The sequence below is a fragment of the Astatotilapia calliptera genome, chromosome 20 (assembly GCF_900246225.1).
Source record: "Astatotilapia calliptera chromosome 20, fAstCal1.2, whole genome shotgun sequence".
In the NCBI taxonomy this organism is placed as follows: Eukaryota; Metazoa; Chordata; class Actinopteri; order Cichliformes; family Cichlidae; genus Astatotilapia; species Astatotilapia calliptera.
The window spans coordinates 7,957,928-7,982,631 of NC_039321.1; the positions used below are offsets into that span (position 1 = coordinate 7,957,928).

The following is a 24,704-nucleotide window of genomic DNA, read 5'->3' on the forward strand; positions in this document are numbered from 1 at the left end:
CACTGAAAGATGACTTTTCCATTTCCAGCATCCTTCAGGAAGTCACAGCATTGTTCTAAATGCTGATTCATGTTGAACAACCTGGAGACCAAATGTCTCACTCTAAGGAGAGACTGACCATTCATGGTAATATCGAACTCACGCAAATTCTACTGAGCATAAACACCAACACCTTGTGTTTGTATAAAATGCTGATTCATTCTCTGTAATGAATTCCCTTGGGAGAGACTGTGCCGTCAATGTCTTGTGACTCAAACTCTCTTCCAAGTACAATTCTAAATAAGGCAGCAGACTTCTGTGTACCATTCATCACACAGTACTAGTACTCAGTGTTTAAGCTTATGACCTGATTTGAGTACAAGCTAAACTAAAGTGGAGCCTCTGTTCTTAGTTGCCCGATGTCTCACACATGACCAGCAGAGGAGGGTAAAAAGTCTGGTGGTCTTGATAAAACTTCTGATTCACAAAACTATGATGATGAATCACCTAATCTGAGGTCTCAGTGTCCTAAATTACCCAACTATCCCACCGTTTTCCCCTCTTTTTCCATTTCAGACAAAATGATTTAAAAAAAACAGTATTACACCATTCTTAGTTTTTAACATTTTCTCAGCACTTGCTTATCTTCTAAAATATTTCTGGCAGCGTTTCAGTAAACTGTCAGTGAGTTCAAAGTTGATGCTGGGTGGTTATCTGTGTGTGCACGCATGTGGTTGCAGTTAGGTGCTTTATCCATTAAGCCAAATCAATAAGATGTCAAGCGGGAGATAATTTTCTCAAAAGTGCAGCTGGCTCTGTTTTAAAGAATTATCTCAGTAAAGTGTTTTGCTGACTTTCCTCTTATCAGTCAGTAGTACTCATCTTGCGAAAGAATGGAGAAATCCCAGAAACAAATAAGGATTTAATGCTTGCATAGCTCAGCCTGACTACACGGGGCGTATAATGGTTAAAGTTTGTTATCTCTCCAGATCTTGGGAAGTTTTGCCTACATCCCACCTTCTCCTCCTTTTTCTTCGTCGCTCTTGCTGCGCTTCCCTCTGGAGTTTTGCGGTGAAAGCCTCACTCGTCATGCACCATGTGCCTGGCTTTTATTAGGGATTTGGCACAGATCACTGTGCACATTTTGCCTAGGTAAAGGAGCTGTTATGAGGACAAAAAACTCTCTTTTACAAGAAATCCCTCTGTCTGCCTCTGTCATTTTGACTGATGCAATTATAGTGTAAAGAATGTATCAAAGCACAGCTACCCCCCACTGTCCCACCCCTGTAAGAAGGAGAAGACAACCCGGAACATTTGAGTCTTGCAGCAAAGTTGTGTGTATTAACATGTTGGTTTCCATGAGTAACAAGAAGAGCTGGATTCTCTGAGGAGCTGCTGTCATGGGCGCGTCCAGCTTTTCTGGACAGATCCACCTCCGTTCATCAGGACCTGGCAGAACCACAGTCACTAAGGAGTTGGTTTACTTTTGGAAGAAATAACTTGTTGACTATGTAATACCCCATATGAATGATAATGACCTCCGGCTGGGTGGAAGGACGGAGTAACAAGAAAGAAAAGCACTGATACGATGGGAGGATCACAGGAAATGTTGCATTGAGTGGTGAAAATAAATATCATCAGGATTCAGAATTAATTAGACGGATAAAGACCACTATAAACTGCATATATTAACTATAAACTAATTACTATAAACTGCATATATTTCACACTAGTGCTGACCATTTATAAAGTATTCCAGTTAGTTTTCTTTTTGCACTATGAACAACCTTTAACCAAGGCAACACACTGTTAACCAGTCTGGTCATGCAAATATTACAATTGACTGGTTTGGAAAAATATATTTTAGTTGCATCCAAACTGCTCTGACATCCGAGAATTAACTCCTGGAACTAAATTCAAAACCCCAGAAACAAAAAGTTGTAAAATCTGTAATCTGGTGATTTCTTCCATGAAAATGTTTTCACAAAGAACCTAGGGTTTTGAATCATTACATGCAGAATGGGTCTCTCGCCCACTTTAAGACACACTTTGAAAATGAGAAAGCAATCATTTAAAAGGCTAAAAAAAAGTACAAAAACTTCATATATATACTGTTGGTATGGAGCAAATAAACAGTCCACGTTGATAATGTTAGGAGGCATCGAAGAAAACAATTTACATTCAACAGATTTTGAAATATTCTGACATTTAGTCAGCTAGTCCAAAAATGTAAAGTCCTGATTCATTTAATCTGATTGCAGCTTTCATTAAACGTCTCTTTACTACTCCGTCTTTTTCCCCAAAATCCATTCCCTGGCTCATTAATTGTTTTTTCCGTTAACAGTCTTAAACCTAACCCATAATGAGACTACTTTCTATTACTTGTGAAACTAATATGGTTCAGAGTGTTATTTAGCCAGGAATGCAGCCCAAAAGCATAATTTTGAGCCAAAATAATTCTAAGAATTAAATATGAATCAAGTCAGCTTGTCAACAAGTTTTTTTATGTCTTTTCCATGTGGGAATTTCTACTCATTTTTGGAATAAGACATCCATAAAGAGTTTCCGTTTTCCTTACACCACTCCTGACAGCAGTGATCAGTTTGCTTGCAAGCTAAAACAGAGCCAGTGCTTGTCTTAGGAAGCTCAGACTGGACTTTACCCTGCCTATACAATATGTTTCTGTGCTTGCTGCTAATTGCTTCCATGTCTCTCAGTTGTGGTGCAGGCCATGTAGATGATGTTAGTATGAGGTGCAGAGGGGAGTTTTTGGATAAAGACAACAGAGACCAGCTGGGTGGAGTCATTTACTGGCTGTGGGGAGCTCATTCTCTCAGCTGAGTTGCCTGCTCACTGATGACACAGTTACTGAGACTTCTATGTGTGCGCTGTATGAGTAAGGCTTTCCTTTGCTCGTAATGTGCTATTTCCACAGCAGTCATGTCAGGCGAACCTCCTGCAGCCAATTAAAACCACCACACGCCTAGCAAAAGAGAAATGAGATAAATTCAGAGCATGCAATCTATTGGAGCCTTTTAACTGTAAAAGATGAGATATTTTCATACAAAACACATTGGAAACTATTCATAAATCATTATGTTCTGAGTTAAAGAAATCTCTTTCATCCAAGGCGCTGATGGAAAACTACAGAAACTTCTAAAGATGTGATTTTTTTTTTTCACTTCTCAACACATGTCAATCTAATGAAACTTCAGACCAACAGTCAATGCCAGATATTTTCTGGCAAACACTGCAATTCTATGCCCACACTATTTCCAGGTGTTTGGAGGGTCCACAACCCTATAGCAATGGAAGAGGCTGCACTCCACAAGTACCATCTGGTTCCTCTGGTCTCAGTCTTCCAGCTGCTCGCATCCCTCTGAAGATCTCAGTGAGCAGAAAACTGAGGTGATATCAGGACAAACATCTGTATATTTATATAGCAGCAAAAATGAATATGAAATGATTCACAGGCAGCAGCCTCTTTCTCACCCCACATCACAGAGGAACTGAAGGCAAGTCTAGCTGTACTCGTGAGAACAGCAGCTGATTGTTCTCCAGCCCTGGGATCCAAATCTTTATTCATCATAGTGGAATTATCTGAGGGTGGCCCACTCTTTTTTTTTTCTTCATCTTTACCGCAAAAGTTTCACATTTACATCATCTGTTAATGAAACAATTGCATGTATTGTAAAGGGCTTTCAGGCAAAAAGAGTCCTTACAAATGAAGAAGTATTGCTGTAAAAAATGAAGAATTGAATCTGTATCTTTAGTCGGTGACTCAACCATGCAAAGATCAAGTTCGGGAGACATCTGTTCTGTGGGGAGACTGCTGAGTCGGACATCGGTGATGCAACGCAAACAAGCTGTGGTTTTACACGGAGTTACATGCTGTAACTATTTCCTGAAAAGAGATTGTAATTTTGAGGGGTTTGGTTATGACTGCTAGACTGCAGCTTTTCTTCCATTCCAGTTGTCTTTAAAACATACTTGGCAAAGTCTTTAGTCATGGAAAATGTTAGAGAAAAGATCAAGTGATCTGACAGAAAGGCATTCCCACATAAGATACACATTGGTGCCAAAAAGCATCTACAATGCCTTAGTGGGAAAACAGCGAGAACTTATCACCAGTATGTGTGCACAGGTTACTTAAAAGAATAGTCACATTTTAAGAAAAACACAGATGTTTGCTATCTAACCTTGAATTGATAAGATAGATGCACTTTAATGTTTAGATGTGCTGGTAGGCAGCCTGTGTCAACTTTATTCAGGGCCAAGCTCGAGGTTTCCAAACATTATTCTAAACTTGTTGGCTGGAGATTTCCTGCAGACATCCTACAGGCATGAAAGTCATACTGATTATTTTATTTGACTCAGTAAGAAAGGGGATTGAATATGTATTTTTGAAAGTGCTGTTGCTTTGTAGGTGGTTATAAGCACATGTAAAAACTGAAAAGCAATGTGTTGTCATTGTGGTTTATAGATAAACAACAAAACCTGTCAGTGTGTGGAACAGCTGTGGGAAATGTCAGTTTGAGGTTTTCACACATCTTGTTAAGGAAACATTTTGAAGAAGTTGTAAATATAGCAGTTTCTATTGACATGTTGCTACACTGAACAAAGGATTAAGACCTATTCGTGCCCCACAGTTCATTATTTTTGCTTAAAGATATTTAAAACATTTCCCATTATCTGAAGACATCAAGAGAAAATGCTGCAGTAAAAAAGAGCTCTTTCTTTAGAATTACAGATACTTAAATGTAACTCACTACACTGAAATTTACATAAAGTGAGATAAAAATGCAGTGAAGCTTATCTCCTGCTGCAAAGTCACAGATTGAATGATGGGACTTTTATACAGGTTTCTTTATATACATATACAGTAGCTAAGGAAGTGAAGGATCAAGAAATACCCAAATGACATTTATTTAAAGTACAAATGCAACAATCTGGTGAAAGACTTAGCTTTCACAAAAAGAGTTAGACAATGGAAAACAGCTAGCCCAGCTTTGCCCATATAAAGAGAATAAAATCTAGGCCATTACTAGCAGCTCTAAAGCTCTACATTAGCTCAGCATGATAACTTGTGTTAATTATTTACCTTTAAGAATGCTTTCCCCCCTAATTTGTGCAAATCTGAACTAACCAATAGTCTCAGCTTCCTTAATAGCTGCAGATAAGCATTAAAAGTCTTTGACCCAACCATCCATAAGTTTGTGCATGATTTCTTTCATCAGATGTGGAACCTTTCTTCTTAGTGTGACTTTTTCCACTCATATCCAGTAGACTTTCTGACTCTGCAGCTCCATTTTCCCGCAACCTCCCCCACATGCATATGCATGCATGCTGGGATAAAGCAACAGGTACCCTTATTAGCACAGCTTGGGGCTATAACATGCCTCCTTCATTAACATGGGCACACCCTGCTCTAACAGTGAGTTAAAGCCAAGCGTTAACTCCAAGGGCTTCCACATTATCATATCACTTTTATCACACATCTCCACCCATGTCCTTCCCCCATCCGCCCCACCCTGTGCAGCCCCCACAATTCTTTTATCATTCTCTTAAATGTAGTCCTGTTCATTCAATTTATTTAGGAGCTACTTATTCTAAACCAACAATGATAATTCTCTGATCTTTTTCCCATAATCAACCACAACAGAAGAAAGAAGAAGAAGAAGAAGAACAGGCCTTCAGGTGATTTGACAAAGAGTGTGTTGATTCACCTGCCAGCTGCTGGTGAGGGGGTCTCCCTGCTCAGAAAGGGAGATAGTGATTAGTAAAAAGCTGAGAGACGACCTCCTCTCCCCGGGTGAGTGCTCACACTCTGCAGGAGCCTAATGAAGGGGCCTGAAGGCAAAGAAAGCCCCACAGGGTCAGAGGCTGATGTCAATGAGAAACTACCCTACCCTCTAATTCGGTGACACCCAACACAGAGTGTAGGAGCCCAGAGATTTGTGTGTGTATCTGTCCAGGGGGGTGTCGAGTGGGTGTGTGGGTTTGTGTGAATTTGATTTAGCTGAAGTGCCTCTTAAAAGGTTCACCGTAAATACACAATGCTGTGTTTGCTTGGAGTCAGAAATGTCAGAAATGGACTCCAGGACTGGAGTCACTTTTGGATCCTCTTCATCAGTTCATTCTTTTTACTATGCCAGTGCCAGCACGAGCAGCAGGTCACGTGAGACTTTCCCACTTTAAAAGGGTACTCTGAAGCCTTTAAAGAGGGAAGCACTTCAGTAGTGGAAAAACAGGGGGGAAATTTTGTTGGCTAGGGATATAAAATATTGGGTTTACCCATCACTCACTGGGATGGAAGCCATGGCGCCTGCTCAGAAAAGAGTCAGCATACAGTACAATGAGTGTATCCGCTCACATACAGTAGCCAAAACATCCAAGAGAAGTCGGTGCCCACAATGCACATTTCGCTTTGTTTCATTGTGCCAGGAAGACGTACATTGATTGCATCTATTTATATGTCTTTGTTCTGTCAGCAGTTACTCTCAGTGCCTTAGTTTTGACCAGAAGGAAAAGTGGTGGCCTGTGGGAAAAGGCACTAGAGAGTGAAGTGAAGCGGATCAGGACATATTCATTAACCATGTCGCTGCTCTCCAGTTCATGTTACTATGCCTAGGATTTATAGCAGCTAGAGCTCCTTGTGTCTTTCCATACATCTTGTTCTCTCCTCCCTGGAGTTTAATCTCAGGGAAAGGCATTTTGGGTTTCTACTGAAATATTTTATCAGCTCCCAGGATGCTGTCTGACATGGGAGTGGAGTAAATCTGTACCAAGATCACAGAAGCATCCTCTGATGTTTTTTTAGGAACGCCTCATCAGTCTCTGTTAACTCTTACAAACCCAGACAGATGAAGATCCCAGTTAATCTGATTTCTTTGTGATTCCCTTCAGGGGGACTGGTGGGAAAGCCATCACATCTCATGGAAGTGCTGAACCATAACATTTTCTCCGGGAGCAGCTGGGAGTGTGTGGTCATTAAAGAGAGAAGCAGGAGATCAAATTGACATTCAGCACTATTGTGACCTTCTTAGACTACCCTCTTGATGGTGCATCATCTTCTATCTTTGCACAGCTTTGCACAGCTCAGATGACGCAGCATGCTTGCACTGAAGTCTTTTGAATCTGAATCCTAGGTTAAATGCATTTTTTCTGCCTGTCCTGCTTCTCAGTGATTTATATGGAACATGAACTTGAATGAACATGAACTAAAAATAATCCAAAAGGAAGGTAGGACAGAGTAAACAAAACTCACTCCACATTCCAGAGCATTAGCCAGCTTAACCTCATGTTCATTTGGTTGAACTGATCTGTTATCTGTTACTGATTGCCAACATTTAAAATTTGACAGCAGTTCGCAGATGCAGAGCGGGTCTTTAAAGAGTCAAACTTTGAATGACCTCGCATTACTTTATTTAGCCCACAAGTCAAAGGGATGTCACTCAGTGTCCAGTGGAGCAGCTCTCTGATACTTCCATTCTTTCTAAGCAGCTCCCCTTTCCACTAAACCCCCCAAGATGGGCTATAAATAATCATCTGAAGTCACCCCTGATGTGTAATTAATTTCCAGGAGAAGGCCTGCAGTGGTGGAGCACTGCAGTGTTATGACAAGCCTTTCCATCAAGCCCATCACCTGTTGGACTCATACTACACTTGTTTTCCCAGCTGTAACTTGAGACCAAGTCTCTATTCCCAGCACACTCTGGGGCACCAGTAAGACAGGAGGTTTATTTAAAACCAAAAAAGTACATATTTTTATATTTAGGAATGTTTTTTTTCTTTGTCCCAATTTCTTTAAAGCAGTAACAATGCAACAAAAAAGCAAGTGGTGTTCACAATTAATATCATACTAACAATCTAAAAGGTCTCTCAGTCCTGTCACTGTCGTGACAAGTCTGTGCATGTGTATTGCCAAGGACCTGAATAATTTTGGATTTATACTTCTGTATTAAATCTACACCATAGGTGTGTTGTAATTCCAAACCTTTCTGTAATTCTACGCCATAACTGATGCTGTAACCTAGACCAACCTGGAAAAGTAACTCCACATTGCATCGATGTAGCCGGTAATAACTTTAATCAGCATATCTATTTCTTTTTACTCCTATGGGCAACCTCCAGAGCTTAAAAATGAGTCTACGGATCAGAAAATGATTTGATCTCCTGTGGATTGTTTCCACTGCAAACATCTTTGAGTGTGTTTTTAATAACTTATCCAACTGGATAACCGAGTTGGGGGCGTTGTCGCACTGACTGACATGAATCCTGACAGACAGCTGAAGTTACTCTGTTAGGCCTCATCCACTATTTTGAGTCATTAAACTGGACCTGTGTCTAGACTTTTGGTGCCTTTGGGAGAATTTTAATGGATTAGCTTACTAATATATGGCTTGTTGTGTGACACAGACCATCAAAAAACTTTGTGCTTCAGTTTTGGTATTTTAAAAGTCCTTTACTTATTACTTACTAGTAATGTGTGTCTGTATGATGCACTCACATAAATTGGGAATTCAGCATCCTAACAAAGCTAAAAGTGTTAGCTGGGAAATGAGTATTCCACCCTTTCATGCATAAAGGTAATTACTGGTCCCAAAAAGCAAAATGATGTCTGCAAAAATGCTAAGTTTGAAGCATTAAATGCGGAGTCCAAAACCAGTGGGCGGATTCATGGTGGTTATGTCAATCTTTTTATGCTTTCTATGTCTCCAACTCATTCTGTGTCTGGTTTTTTTTTTTGTCAGCTAGAAAGCATAAAATGCATTGCTGATTTTCAAGTTAGATGAGCAATGTTTCCCCCAGAATGACTGCTGCCCGCTCCACCCTGTATCCATCCATCCAACTATCCATCTTCTACTTATCCAGGTGTGGGTCATGGGGGCAGCAGTCTAAGTAAAGACACCCAGACCTGCCGATCCTCAGCCACTTCCTCCAGCTCTTGACCATGACAGACAATCCTGACAGAGTCCAACACCAACCAAGAACAAATCTGACTTGCTGCACTGCAGACCAAGCTCTGGCAGGATCTGTACATGGATTAGATAGTTCACAAAAATAGGCCAAAGCTCCTTTTTGTGGAATGCTGTTGAAGCTATGCTGCAAACACTGTATGTTTGAGTATGCCAGGCCTGTCCAGCACTCTCTGCCCACCACCTAATCCAACTCACCTCCAGGTGGTGATTAGTTTGCAGTTCTGCTCTTCTCATCATGTGACTGTCCAGAATGTACAACCACTGTCGCACATAGTCTGGCCCTTCACCTAGAACAAAATTGCCTTGAAAGAAGGGGTAAATTGCCCTCAGCAACATAGATCCTAGAATCACTGAGGTACAAAAATGCCTCCACTGTGATAAGGTGTTGAGTCATGGATAGGATTTTCTGTGTGATGGGGCATAAATATACACAGACATGTTTATTTGGCTGTCTTTATGAGGACAAGCTACCCAAGTCTTTAAAGCCTTTTAAGTTTAACCAACAAAACTAAGGGCCAAATCGTTATCCTAAACAATTTTAACCCGTAAAAACCAAGACTTAAAAAAACTGTTAAATACATGCATTCAGTGAGTGATTCCCTAAATCTATCCTTTTGTCATATAGGAACTTAATGAATGCCTCCAGTGATGCATTTAGGAAACACTTGTAAATTGTAGCATGTGTTGCACGTTACTCAAACAGGCACTGCATTAGTTGAATATAGCCCCTAACAGAATCCCTCCAATAAGTGTGTTGGGGGGAGAAAAAAACAAAAAACAATCATATAAAACATAATATTTCTTATCAGTTTCAAACTCAACTGCACCTGCAACCCCCTTAATGCAATATGTTTCCTGCAACCCTGCAGATTATTCCACATTGGAAATCACCCTCAGTCCTACCAACATCACTGCCCTAAACACACACACACATACACACACACACACACACACACACTCCACACTGCACATACATAGCTCAGCACACACAGTATGGAAAGTCATCACTGCCCTAAACACACACACACACACACACACACACACACACTCCACACTGCACATACATAGCTCAGCACACACAGTATGGAAAGTCTTACCCGCAGAGGCAGCAAGGCAGCGCATTGTTTTTACAGGTAGGCCAATGAACCCCTTTGTTACAGGAAATGAGGTCATTCGATTAAAGCATCAGTGTACAATACCACTACTGAAAACTGAGCTGCTATAAAAGTCAGCACAGCCTGGCCCCTGCTGAGGATGACTATCATTGCTAGGTTTTTTATGAGAATGGGAGAAACACAAAAAATATGAAGTTGGGGCATGGTTTTAATTAAGCTAAGTGACTTGGCCGCTGTAATGGGGGTTAGACATTTGCCACAAGTGGGGACTTTTACATGATTCACTTAATTGTCCATTAGGGAATAGGGCACATGGACAGGAAGTGACTCTGTATCCTTTCCCAGATTTCTGAAAGCACAGTTATCTCCTGTTCCCACCACCTCTGTGAAACTAGGACCACCCCAGCAGATTGTGTCAAGTCCAGTCAGTTTTATTTGTTACGCCAGTAGCAAATGTAAAGGTTCAAAGGGCTTCATGTGCATAAAAATAACATACTAAAAACAGGGAAAGTCGTGTATTAAAAGAGAAAAAAGGGTAAAACAACAAATATAAAATCAGACAAAACAGAGAGAAAGAGAAGAAGTTATGAAGAACACTGAAATAACAGGAAGACATAAAGAAGACATGTATGTACCGAGATTACTACATGTGGCTTAATCTACCAGTTAGTACAGCTGTACAGTGCAACTAGAATCAGTTGTCATTATTAAGTAAGTACTTTAAGATTAAAGAAGTTTGGACACATATCAGCAGCAATCAACAGATGAACAGAGCCACAACAGTACTGATAGAAAATGCATGCTTAGAAAAGCGTAACTTTTTTTTTCATGCACAACACGGCATCATTTTGGGCCTCTCGTGTGTTACATTACATTTAACTCTCAGAGCGAAGCTGTAATTTTCTTTTTTTTTTTAAAAAGATTTTTCCAACATGACAAACTATTTATAACAAAAAGGACGCCTGGCTTTGTGACACATTCATATTTGCGACGTTTCATGCAATCCATCAAATTAGTGCTGATATATTTCAACGTGAAACAGCGTTATGGGCCGACTGACACTCCCATCCCCAGAGCCGCGGTGTAGATGTGGCTAAAATGTGGTTTGATGGGTCAGAACCTTATTTTAACGACATATTATCACACACAAAGACGATGTCATCATTCACCAGACATTCCCTGAAACTTGCGTTTCTCTCATTACCATCAACCACTGCGACCATTCAGCTGCCTCTCGAGACTTGAAATAAACATGAAGAGAAGTCTCAGCAAGCAAAGACACTAACCACCAAAATTGAGCACCACTTTTACCGACCAATTAACAACAGGCAATTTAAAGGCCCCTTTTTTGTTTACACAAATTGAACGCATCCTGACAGCTGCAAAGGTCAAGCCAAGAGATTCCTCTTCCTCCAGATGCCTCTGATATGAAGTCACCTCTTATTCCTCATTGGGTAAAATAGAAAACATTCAAATGAGGTTATCCATACTGGCTTTTGTTAAGAGACTTTGTAAGCATATAGATATTTATTCCACCTCGAGGGAAGCTGGGCATGCCACCAGGTGCTTAGCTAATGGGATGGTTTTTATTATAAGACTGAAAGGAAGGAAGAACATGGAACATTTAAGAAAAAACAAAGGGAAACATGCACAAGACTGAAACTACATGCTGCTATTTTTTTAACTTACTTCCACAATTTGTGGTGTTTTAGGGCTGTTGTTAGGGAAGTTGGATAGCTATGACGAACATGTCCTTGGGGACCAGCAGTCAGTGCAAGACAAACCATATTTCACACAGCTGTGTGTCCACAGCTGTTTTTCTGGTTCTGGTGAGAGTCGTTTGGCTTTCGTCGACTTGCATTGTTTTGTTTTTATCTGCTAGTTCTGTCAGTGCCATCCCATACCCAGAGCTTTGGGCTGCTGTGTTTTTTTTCCAGTACGACAAAGTCAATTACCAGAAATTATTAAAACACAATCTTTTTACAAAAAGAACAACAGAATTATAAAGTAATGTATACATTTTTATTTTTGTTATTTCTAACTGCATGTCAACTGCCTTGCTAAATTTAAAAGGTGACAATACAAATGTATCATTTATTATCTTTCATTTATTGTTGTGTTGGCATCGTATCAGAAAAACAGGATTACTCTCTGGTTCCTGCAAAAGTAACATATCAGCTATCAGTACCTTTCAGCAGTACCTTTAAGTTTAAAAAAAAATAAGGTGTTTAAAAATTGAAGTTGTTGCTATATGTCCCAGGAGTTTTCAGATTCCTTGCTTTTGGGGGGATTTTGTTACCTTTAGGCAAACTTACATTTAATAAGAGCTTAACAAAATATATAAATATATGTATAATGGTAAGTATAGAGACTGGAGTTTCTAACACATCAGCATAAAATGCGCGACAAGTTCGGGAAGATGGGGCAGCACGGTGGAACGGTGGTTAGCACTGTTGCCACACAGGAAGAAGAAGAAGGTCCTGAGTTCAATTCCACCATCAGGCCAGGGTCTTTCTGTGTGGAGTTTGCATGTTCTCCCCGTGTTTGCGTGGGTTCTCTCCGGGCGCTCCGGCTTCCTCCCACTGTCCAAAGACATGCACTTAGTGGGGATAGGTTAATTGGTTAATCCAAATTGCCAATAGGTGTGAATGTGCGAGTGAATGTGAGTGCAAATGGTTGTCTGGCTCTGTGTGTTGGCCCTGCGACAGATTGGCGACCTGTCCAGGGTGTACCCCGCCTCTCGCCCTATGACATAAGCGGACGCGAATGGATGGAACTTCAGGAAGATATATTGTATTTTCACCAGTGGGCAAAGAGGGAAAGTTTGAGCAGCCACAGTATTGTTTTTACCTTCACTGCCCCCATTGTTTCCTTCTTCCTGCATTCAGAAGGTTATTGCGATCTTCTCTCCCGAGTGCACAGAATGAACTTTGCACAAGAGGGTCTGGATTTCCCTCTTCAGTTCAGCCAGCATGTGACGAGCGGGGCAGACTAGTGAAAATAACATGAGCCAGTTTTATGAATAGTTCCATTTAAAACGGACCGGTTTCGGTGAAGGACTAATGATGCCATAGCGCTGGCGTCACAGACGGGGGGGGGGGGGGACAGAGAGCATTCTTTCCAGGCGCTGGAGCAGCACTTTCAGACTGGGAGGCTGGAGTGAGATGGTGTGGCAATTTTCCATGTCACATACATCACTCATAACACCCAGCTGCTCTTCATGGATCTGTCCAGTCACAACAGTAAAATTAAAGCCTAGATAAAGCTGGCGATTTAGCACATATGTCAACACGCTCTGAGATGACTGTGGGAGTGATTCTCTCTGATTACAATGTTTTTTTAACTGTTTTCTTTACGTCTTTCCACAGGCTCATGATGGACTCCATCATCATCCTGAAAGCTATCAGTTCTTCCGGCCACTGGAGAAGTTCAACAATGCAAAGCCAGAGGCCGGAAAGGCTAAACAGATGATGTATAGCTCTCAGAGCCATGGACCACTGCCACAATTGTTCCCGATGTAATATGCTTGTTGTTTTAGTCTCAATCCTGGATTCTACACATAAAAACACAAGCACACAGTGACAAGCACAAAAAGAGGGGAATTTATTTCAGATAAATTGAGCATACCACTGATTCTAGCAGACCTCAGCAAATCACTTCATATCAGTTCCAGCCCACATTAAATAAAGGCTCAGCAGGTTCTCTTTTATGCATCCAGCTATTCAAGTTGCCTGCTCACAGTTGTGGCCAAAATAATGAAAAAGAAATACAAATATTAACAGTAACTTTGTAAATCTGTCCATTTTCTGAACTGATTATTCATTCCAGGGTCACAGGGGCACCAGGCATAGGGTAAAACCGAGGTTTAACCCTGGACATGCTGCCAGTCTATTTCAGGGCCAACACACAGACAGACAAGCATTCTCGCTCACATTCACAGCAATAGCTGATTTAGAATCACGATTTAATTTAGCACTACTTATAATTACTTCATAAGTAATTATAAGTAATATCTTGCTGCAGACGTGCACATTTAATTACAGGCTATGTTTTAAAGTTTTATCACTATGGTCACATAATGTTAGTCTTGGAAGTTAGGGTTATTTTCATAGACTGGACACACCTCTTGTAGACCTGCTGTTTTCACAAGCTGAGGAGTAAACTCAACTTGAAAATGAAGTTCATGTCTAAAAATGGAGCTGTTTGATATATAATTACATTATAGCAATCTTTGAAAGACTCACACAGTCACTGTATGATTTCTGTCTGCACCAGAGTTACCAGTGACTGGCTTGCAGAGCTGTTTGCCAGATAGTGAATGTAAGTGCAGTGGCATCCTGGATCCCAGAGCAAAGACCTCAGAGCTGTACACTTGCTTACACTTGTATCCGTTAGAAGAGCTTATTATATTAGCAGCCAATGGAAAACAGAGGCGATAGCTTATCTAGCTCACATTTTCCTGCAACTAAAGATAGGAAAGGGCAAATATTTTTTGTTCCACAATTGGCTGGAACATCCACTGAACTGTAAATGTAAGAAAACGTCAAGAGGCATAGGCAGGGCAATGCTGAAATGGTCAGTTTGAATACTTAAACCCGTATCAATGACATTTAAAATAAAAAATAACAATAATAATGATTGTAAAAGAGGAAACCCGTTAACCTAGCTGGCATACTTATACATATATGTTTATATATCTGTTAAGTCGTTTAAAACTACAATTCGGAGCCATAGTTAACATGTGGCACCTTAGATTTCTTAACGGTAACTGCAGAGAATGGAAGCCGTATCACAGATACTGTACTGATTTTATGCCGCCATCTAGCGGTGACACATCATATTGCACCGTGGACACCCATAAGTCGTAACACTTAACTAAATGAGAAGAAAGGCTTTTCGTTTTCCACTTCTACTTCATTTTCAATAATACATATTACGACATATTACCTGCTATTTTCACGCATTCTTCAGTCATTTTTTTTTAAATATAACAATGGTAAAGGCAAAAAATTTAAAATAGGCACTAATAATGAAATCACTCAATTTTGCATTGCAAAACAATGAATGAACTGTGTTTCATTGAACCGTAGATTTTTTCAGTGCAAAACTATTAAGAAAAATGTGATATACTTAGTTGTGTATTTCTGTTTTTACAGTCATGTCTGTGTTTTATGTGCATGCAACAAAAATTAAGTATTTAAAAAAATAAGTAAAAATGTATTTTTGTGAACTAAATTGATACATAATTGCGTGCTGATAATATCAAACCTTTCATTGTGTAATATTTTTATACTAATCGATTCTACATAATCTGTCTGAATTACTGCGATTACAAATACTCAGGAATGATAGGAGACTTATTATTCTTTATTAAAAAACACACAGAAACATTGATCCTTTTTGCAATGAGTAATTTATTGTTTTTACTTTTGTATAAAATCTTTTGTGTCCACTTTAGGCAACAGTTAGCATGAGAGTAGTTCTCACAGCTGTTAGATGAAGTCTAAACTTATCAGTCTTCTCAACAATCACACACCCCATTCACGCAGAGAAAACACACAATCACATAGTGTACTGGAGTTAATTCAGTGCAGTGGTCCCAAACCTAAGTTTATTAGTAGAAAGCCGAGGACAAAAGCTCAACAATAGGCAGCTTGTAATCATCATCACTTCAAAGATGGTACTATATCAAGGCAAGTCACGCAAACACAAAGAGCCACAATAAATCTGCAGCCTCACAATAACTAGAGGAGACTGCTTTGTTAGAATCTGATGGATGAAAGCATCATTTAATTAGGTTTGATACCACTGCTTTGGTGCAACTTGTAAGCAGATTTAGATTAAGACAATTTCAAAACAAAAAAGGCAAAGAAACACATCAGACATCTGATACACGGCAGCACATCCTGTGTTTGGCAAGCAGTTACACAAAGCAACAGCTGTAATTATAGGCAACAAAACAAAGGACTGATTTTGTGTAAGAAGAGTCGGCACGCTTACGCAGATCAGTACTAATCAGACCGAGATTAGAAAAAAAGACACTGAAAGAGCAGAAATGCGGTACGATTGCATTTACATAATCATGAGACACCTCATTCCATAATCACCACATTAATGATTTTTGCAGTGCAGTAGCTATTGCATTCCTACGAGAGGCTCTCTGGTACTTCTTACATCAATCAAGTGGAGAAACATTGTTTCTCGTGGTAATGGGGAGGAGATCCTGTAAACTGTAAATCTGTAACATCAGCACCTGTCATGAATGAAATGCGTGTCCTTGCCAGCACCTCCCAATCTCTAATACAGTACATACCCTCCTCCCTCACTCAGACGTACAAATGTAAAGTAGATGTACACACACTCGCACACATACAGACGGAACATAAAACACGCAGATTCAGGTCGATGTCAATCTGATCCATAAATTACTAGCATCACATTGTTTCATATAATAACTACTTCCAACAGCACAGGCCTCAGTTTGACTTTGACTCTTACTGCTGTTTTCTTCTTGGGAAATTTGACTTGATTCAAAATCCTCGCTTTCTTATAGAACATCAATTAAAAAAAGACTAGGAAGCGCTATTCTGGCAACTCATCATAACATGACATTATAATGTAGCAGTATGAAAAGAAATTACATTTCCTTTCATTCCCAAAGAAAACGAACTGCAACGACTTCAACTTCAAAACCAATAGTATAGTATCCACAAATGACACATTACTCGAAGAAATAATGTCATAGGCATTGCAACTACAAGTAAACTTTTTTTTTTTGTTTGACAAATCGACTGCATTTGTACGAGCAGTCCGAAGTGAGTAACAACTACAGCCAGTGCTAATTTCTGCTCTTTTTTAAAATTATTTTTCCTCCTCCTCTCAATGCGACAGAGCCACGACGTTTGCTGCCCTCATTTCGCAATGTGCATACAGATCAAAGAAACTTCATCTCTGTCCTGCACATTGCAAATGCATATACAGTACACAAAAACAAGTATTTCCAGGATTATTAGGTCTATTTTCAGGGGAAGGTTGGATCGGAGGCCTTCATTTGGCTTGATTACAGTGTGAGATTGCTGTAATGGAAAGTGAGCCGGTAAAGTATCAAAATACACCAGCTTCCTGCGCGCTGAAAAAACAATTTGTGTTTAGTGTTGACACCTTTATACATCACAAAACAAAAGGCTTATGTCAGCATTCACACACTGTATTTTCTGTTTGCTGCGCTGGAAATGAACAAAACACTACTCGCTGTACTCCTAATCGACTCCTACGCACAAGTGTTTCCGTGTTTTTTTCCATTAAGGCCGCATTCATCACCCCCAACAGAATTACCTACAATGTTGTCTTTGAACTGCATCCATATTACTTCTGGGGAGTGATCTGTATGTGCTTTCAGCATCTCTCCTCCTTTGTGTAACACTCAAGCTCATTCTTCACATATTTTATTGACACTCACTATAGGAGACCTGTAGTTATTTATGATAATAGCAGTAATACATGTAAAATGTGTAATTTACTCATCTTAGATGAAGCTATTGTGCAAATTATCTGCAGAGACGCTAGTACTAAACTTCAGGAGGCAGTGGATCTACTTCTTTCTTCATGCACGACTGCTCTTGGCACTGTTCTTCCGGGATCTTCTGCTGAGGACTCGCAGGCCTCTCCTCCACTGCTGCCACGCATTCCTCTGAGCACAGAATAACATCGGTCAAAGGCTTGTCTTCATGCTTATCTTCCTTCAGCTCCTCTCCTCCTTCTTGTTTCCTTTCCGCAAACTCATCTTCTCTTGCATCTTGTTCCCTCACCAAAGGCTCCTCCTGTTCAGCTTCCTCTGTTCTGGGCAGCGTCTCAAAGGCTCCAGGCTCTATGGGACTGAGTTGATAGTAGAGCAGGGAAGAGGAGTCTTTGAGGAGGTCAGAGGGGCTCTCCTCCTGGTTGTCAGTGATGCACAAGACCGTAGCCCCTGTAGGGAAAGGCCCCTGCAGGAGGACCTGCTCAACACCTGGAACTTCTGCCTGCTCAGGCAGCTCCCCTCCCAAGGCACTGGGTAGGAGGCAAAGAGGCTGCTCTGTGAGCCCATCAGCACTCAGCTCTGGCTGCACTGCTTCCCCTTCAGCCTCCTCCCTCTCCCTCCTCTCCTGCTCCTCTGCGCTCTGCAGGTGCAACACGGCTGTCTCGTTCTCCCTCTCCAGTATATCCTGCTCCGCCAGAAGATCCTGAACCTCCACGACCGACTGCACTTCGCTCTCCTCCAGCTCAGAGTCCAGGCCAGCGACTGAAGAAAGGTCCGGTGAAGTGGGACACGTGGAGGAGGGGGAAGACAGCGGGTCTGATTCAGCATACTGGTCTCCCATTCCTTGTATGAGCATCCTCCTCTTCTCCACGTCCAGCTTCATGATGGTGTGCAGGTAGTGAGTTCTGACACGTAGAGGGTTGAATTCAATACGACCTGCTACGTTGCCGCAGCCATCCCTAGAGCAGCCACACGGGAAAGACATTCGATCCACCTGAAGAATAAGGCAGAGGTAGTTTACTCTCATTTCATCTTGAAAGTAAAATGCTTAAATACTGATTAAATTTACATAAGTTATGAAAGTGTTTACGGTTGTTCAGGAGATCTAGGAAAATCTAGGAAATCATGGCAATCAAGAGATAATCTGGTTACTGTGCAACAAGTCAGGCTGAGACAGAGATGTACTTCCTCCTAACAGGTAAAAATATAAGCAAATGAGACAAAAGATTCAGGTTATTATTTATACACCAGGTGTATAAATAAATGATAACACAATGTCTGATTTACTGCTTCATTCCGATGTTTTATGAATTCTGATTTCACTGCACTGATCAATAAAAGCGTGCAGCCGGTTCTGGATCAGATAACAGCATTGTAATAGTGAGGAAAGAGATAACAGAGCAAGCAGAATAAAGCATCTGCCTCTATAAAACACATCAAGTGAGTAAATTCTCAAAACTTTAACAAAGTTGCTCAACACAGCTTGCCTATGCATTCACACTGTTTAACTTGCTGCTTAAAAATGACCAAAGAATAAAGATATTCTTATTAGAATCACTGAACTGGTTTATTTAGCTGACATATATCTGCTCCCCAATTAAACGGGACCTTCCTTTCCCCGTGTTCCATCTAACCACCAGATTTCATGAAAAGTGCTAGAAACTGGCTTTGTATTTTGTTTTTTTCATGATCGTGCTAAAAAGAAGAGAAGATTTAAGAAAAAACCCCCAGCTCTGATCACATCTCTTCGCCTCAGCACTCGCCTTAGCCGAGAAAAGAGAGAGAAAAAAACCCCACATAAAATCAGATGAATAGGCTTTTTTCATAGCAGACATTTTAAGCTATCGTAGGGAGAGCACCAGTGTTATTAATAATATTAACAATGGCTCTGTTATACTCGAGAGCCCCAGAACGCCATGACAATGTGACAGCGAGCCGGCACGCAGCCTTCCACGAAACCAGCACACTTAAACAGAAGCAACAAAACAGGAGTCAGTCATCATTCGTTTCTATTATTTATTTACTAATGCGCTTCCCTCCCCCTGTGAAATGTCAAAACACCTACAAGTGAGTGAAAAACAAATTGAAAGGAAAGGAGGTTGAAGTCATCTGACGCCCTGTCTTTGGCTTTTTTGTGGGGAAGTGTGCGCTGCAGGCTAACAAGTTGTCACAATCTTCTCTTCTGCTACTGCGCTACATGTTTTTTCTCTGACAGACATAGGCTGAAGTCTGCCGGCAGAGAAACAGGATGACAGGAACTAGCGTGGCCGTAAATGAGGGGAGACACTGTTACGGAACAACCAAATATTTTGTATTTATTGTTATTTATTTTATCTTAGGGGAGAAACACTGAAAACCAGCATAAACTGTTTTAGTCAATTGTTGGGCATCTACATGCATCAGTGCTACTGAACTCTCCTGAGGGGATGAACACCATTCTTCAAAAAGATATTCCCTCATTTGGGGTCATAATGATGATGATGGTGGTGATGCTCTGCAACACATCTGACCAAAATGTCCCACAGGTCTGCAGCTGGGTTGAGATCTGTAGGCTGTAATGGCAACAGCGTGTAATTGAACTCAAAGGGGGCCATTGTAATCATGGAGGAGACCACTTCTCTCAGGATAGAAATGTTTCAGGATCACTCAGAGCAACTTTGGCTTGATTTGCAGTGAAACTTCCCTCTTAGCGTACAAGCAGCAAAATGTCACTCACAGTTTAATTCAAGAGTTCAATTCAAATAAAAGACAATTCAAATACTGCAAATGTGTTTTTGAAGTTTTTAGTCTCAGCAAACTGCAAAGAAGCTCTCCTCTTTCTGCAAATGCACCCAACTCGCTTTCAACAGCTCTTACCTGGCACTTAATACCAGCCTGGCTGCAGCCACAATGGCGAGGGTCACAGTACAAACGGCAGTCGCAGCCGCATTCCTCCCGAGAGAGGCGGATAGCTCGGAGCTCAGCTTTCTCACGCGCATCGATGCGGGTGATGCCGGAGGCTCGCAGGAGGGCTCGACGCCGTTTGGTGGGCAGCGGCTGAAGGAAGAAACAGTCGTCCACTTCCACGCCGTCCACGTCCTCATCCGACACATCGTCCAGAGTCAGCAGCTCCGCCTGAGCGCACTCCACCGTGCCGTTCCTTGTCAGCTGTGGACGACAGCGTGGAACTGTGAGCTGAGGTGAAAAAGGAACTGATTGCCTATTTTAAGCTCAAGTGGTAGATAAGTATCCTGAAGAGTGATACTTCAAAAACAATTATATTTGCAGCTGATTTAGCATTTTGAACAAAGGGTTTTCAAACGGAGAATGGTGAAGGAAGTACTGCGATCTTTATTTAAGAAAAGGCCTCAAAAAACTAAAACTCCTGCATAAATTAAAGGACACAAACCCAGATATGATTTAATGAAAATAAGCTATCATGAGAAAATTAGTAACTACTTGCTGTATTACATTGGTTAAGTGTTACATACACATTAGCTTGTATGTAAGCGTCATTTTACAGCTGGTCCAAACTGAACTCCTTTTAAATACTTTCTATTTTGGTAGTTTGGTTCACTGGTTCCCAGCCTGGAGGCCGGAGCCCTCCAATGGGTCACAAGATAAATCTGAGGGGATTATGACTTGATTTGTGGGGGAGGAAAGAAGAAAAAACTAAGTTTCACTAAATAAACACATATGCATCTTTTGTATCGCTCTTTAATCTGTGTGAATTTGTTTGAAACATCAGTGGCCTCAAACAGTTATTGAAGTAAAATTGTTTCAGGAGTTTAATGGGGGTAATTAGTCTTCAGCAGGACACCTAGCAACTCACAGGCATGGGAACTGTGGAAAGGGGCCCCAGCTCGACTGTTTTTGTACGGGGTCACAAAGCAGAAAGTTTTGTAAAGTCTTGAAGGACAGAGCGGAAGTACATGTACTGAGTCACTACTGCAAGTGGAGACATGCAAAGTGCCCACAGCTGGAAGATACTACTGTGCCTTGAATTTTGACCCTCTTGGGGCACGACTGATACATCTAATCTACCTTCATCTTGCGGGCATTCAGCTTCTCCTGGCGCAGGTGCTGTTGCAAAGTGTGCCGGTGACTGGTTTCCTGTTCGCGTGCAAACTCCCCCAGTGTGTAGTGTCTGATGGAGGAGTGGTGACGGGCCATACCCAGGGAGCTGCCCCCTTGGCTGGGCACGCTGGTGAAGCCCTGCCGCCGGGGGAAGTAATACACCGTCACCAAATCAAAACGTACACGTTTCCCCCCTGGTGACGGCTTGTGCTGCCTGAGGATAGAGGTGGCTAAAGCGGGGAAAAAGGGAGAAAGATTTTCAATACAGTCTTACACACCAAATACTAAATACTTGCGTTGATTAACTGTTCAGTTTCTTTCGACTTCCTTTAATGAGATTCTTACGGGTAAATGCAGTGCTAGAGGGAGGGTTGAGGCTGTCACAGCTGTCAGCACTGTCACTGCTGGAGATGTCATCGTCAGAGTCCTTAGGTGTAGAGAATGGAGAGCTGTTGTCCACCTCTTCATATCTTCGTTTGAGGCTGAGGGACGAACCTGCCTCCATGGAAACTTAAGTATCTGGGGGCACAGAGGAGCACAAAAAAACATACCCGGCACCAGTAAATGTGTTTCAAAAGATGTGAACACATGACACATTGTGATTTACTACCACAGAAACAAAATGCTCGTGTTGTCACTTAGAGAATGAGCTAATTTTTTTATCAAACTGTTCCTGTGTAAGGTCAGCCCTTGACAACACAAACAGAACAAAAAGGTGACATCTGCTCGCTCCTGCCTCCTTTCATCTGTATTCCAGCTCCATCATTTCGTCTGTGTGGCTCCCATCTCACATGAAATCCGACTTTGAAATTATCAAGTCTGAAAATGTAACCATGGCAACTAGGCAAGCACAGTTTATGCAAGCAGCCTTGAAGCAAATAATGTCTGTGGCTTCACAATCTGTTTTTACCCCTAAAGAAAATCTGCTATAAACTGAGTGTAGGGGGAGGGATGGATATGGGTGAATTTGAAGGAGGGAGCTGATCACTTGCATCTGTAGGAGAGGTCAAACAAGGTGAATGAAAGCAGCTAAATACATGTCTGATGTTACACTGTGTTATGTCCTGTGCATTACACAGGCATCTGCATTCACACAGATACATTCCAAATAATTATACATCAATATTAACACCGATGATTATGTCCCATAGACACTATATCCATCTACCTTAAACCTACCATATTACTACCATACATCCTATAGTGTGAACCAGCTACTTCTCAAGGTAATTCATATTTTACTATGCAGCATGCTACTGCCTGCAACATATTGTAATGTCATACCAAATGGAGCAACTCCCATTCTGTAGTTTTTCATTCAGTTTTTTTTTAAGTGCTTGCAGGAGAATGTTCAAACTGACACGTACATTTATAGCATAATTTATGTAATAACTACACAATTAAATTTGTCCTTCAGCTAAAAAGAGAAAAGGGATGTGCTGATACCAAAAAGCTGCTCAAATGCAGTCTAAGTGATCTTTCCTGGAACTACTTCTGAGGGGGGGAAAAGTCCAAAATTATCTAATCTATGTCCTAATAATAATTATGACCATTAAAGACTAATACCTTGACCTAATTTCAACAAAATTACCCACCTTGACGGGCTGTAAGGGACAGGGCCTAACCTGTAAAGATGCAGCTGTGGTTATGACACCAAATGTGTGCCCTTTTTTAAAAACCAGAGTAACACATCTGACATTAAATGTTTATTTCAGTTTAGGAATTTAAGGCTTTTCTTTCAGGACTTAAGTTTGCCTTTGACATGTTACAGGATGTTTACCGACAGGTGTGACTTCACGGTATATTACCCGTCAGGGACACGCAGTTTAGAGGAGCTATTTGTTTAAATGTGGACATACAGACTGACTGTGTTGGGGGAGGTTAGATATTGCCAGTCTGACAAGGCAAGGCTCTCTATCTGTCTCTCTCTCTTTCCATTTCACACACACAGAGAGAGAAAAAGAGCCACACAGAGACACAATGGCAAACCGCCCGGTTAATGAAACACTAAACCCACTTACCTGGGGCAGAAACAGGGACCCTTATTCCAACCAACTCGTAGGTCGTTTCTGTTTCCAATAGGAGCTGCACATCAATCTTTCAACGCCCTATGAGACGCTCTTTTATGCCAAAACCGAGATCCCTGAACGAGTATCCAGACTGCAACCGTGGAGCCGAAGTAATCTGGATGAAAGCTTGCGTGATTGTCAATTTGCAACACTTATATTTGGCTATTTCAGGCTACTTAGGCTTCATGCTCATTGTTCTGCACACTGAAAGATGACGAAGAAAACGGGAGCTGTGCAAGACCGGCGGGTTTTATTTAAATGATGCATTCCTATCTATTTAAAGGACAGACGATAGGAAGAAGGGGCGTCATAGGGTTAGCTGCGCTTTATTCTCCAACATTTTTCGGTGCAGCATGAATAATGTAAGACCCTCAGTGTCTTGTCTTCCTGATGTAAGCCTTTAAATGGGTGTAATGGAGAAATCCGCTGACATCTGTGTTCGTTTATCCTTTTCTTCTCGCCGGGGCGGGTTCAGTCGTCTGGGCTTACTTCGCCGTCTTCTCGCAATAACGGTGCGCTCTGCTCTTTATCGTTTGGTGTCAAAATCTTGCAGGTTTTCTAGCGAGAAGACGCCTTTCTCCCCGCTTCGCCCCGGCCCCGTTTGTTACAATGTAACAATGGAGGTAGAAATTCTTCCCTGTAGCTGTATATATACTTATTGTGACATCACGGGCATGTCCTGCGCCGGGGTATGCTGGGAAATGAAGTATCTATTCAGTTTTTTTCCTGTTTCTTTGTTCATATTGTGCAGAAGCAGATGTGCAAAGCACGAAACCGTAGTGCGCTAAATTAACCTGCATTTAAGCTTAATTTGGTTAACAGTATATGACATGCTAAAGTCTAGTCAAATGTAAGTGACTAGGCATCCACATCTGTACACCAAAGGGACAGATGTGGAGCCTGTGCTAGATAGTGCCAATAAAATATCATGTCTCCTTTTTTAGGAAAGCTTCAAAACATTTAGTTTAACACTATTTCATATTTTTAA

At 41.2% G+C, this 24,704-nt stretch overlaps 1 protein-coding gene across 1 annotated transcript; it reads right to left on the bottom strand.

Moving 5' to 3' along the window:
* Nucleotides 1-15,471: 15,471 nt before the first annotated feature.
* Nucleotides 15,472-24,696, bottom strand: csrnp2 (cysteine-serine-rich nuclear protein 2). Its single transcript, XM_026153895.1, has 5 exons — nucleotides 23,669-24,696; nucleotides 21,993-22,166; nucleotides 21,615-21,877; nucleotides 20,448-20,738; nucleotides 15,472-18,585 (listed from the first exon to the last, which is right to left on the bottom strand). Exons 2-5 carry the CDS (start codon nucleotides 22,150-22,152, stop codon nucleotides 17,644-17,646), a joined length of 1,656 nt encoding a protein of 551 aa, XP_026009680.1. The 5' UTR covers nucleotides 22,153-22,166; nucleotides 23,669-24,696; the 3' UTR covers nucleotides 15,472-17,643.
* Between the last annotated feature and the right edge of the window lie 8 nt (nucleotides 24,697-24,704).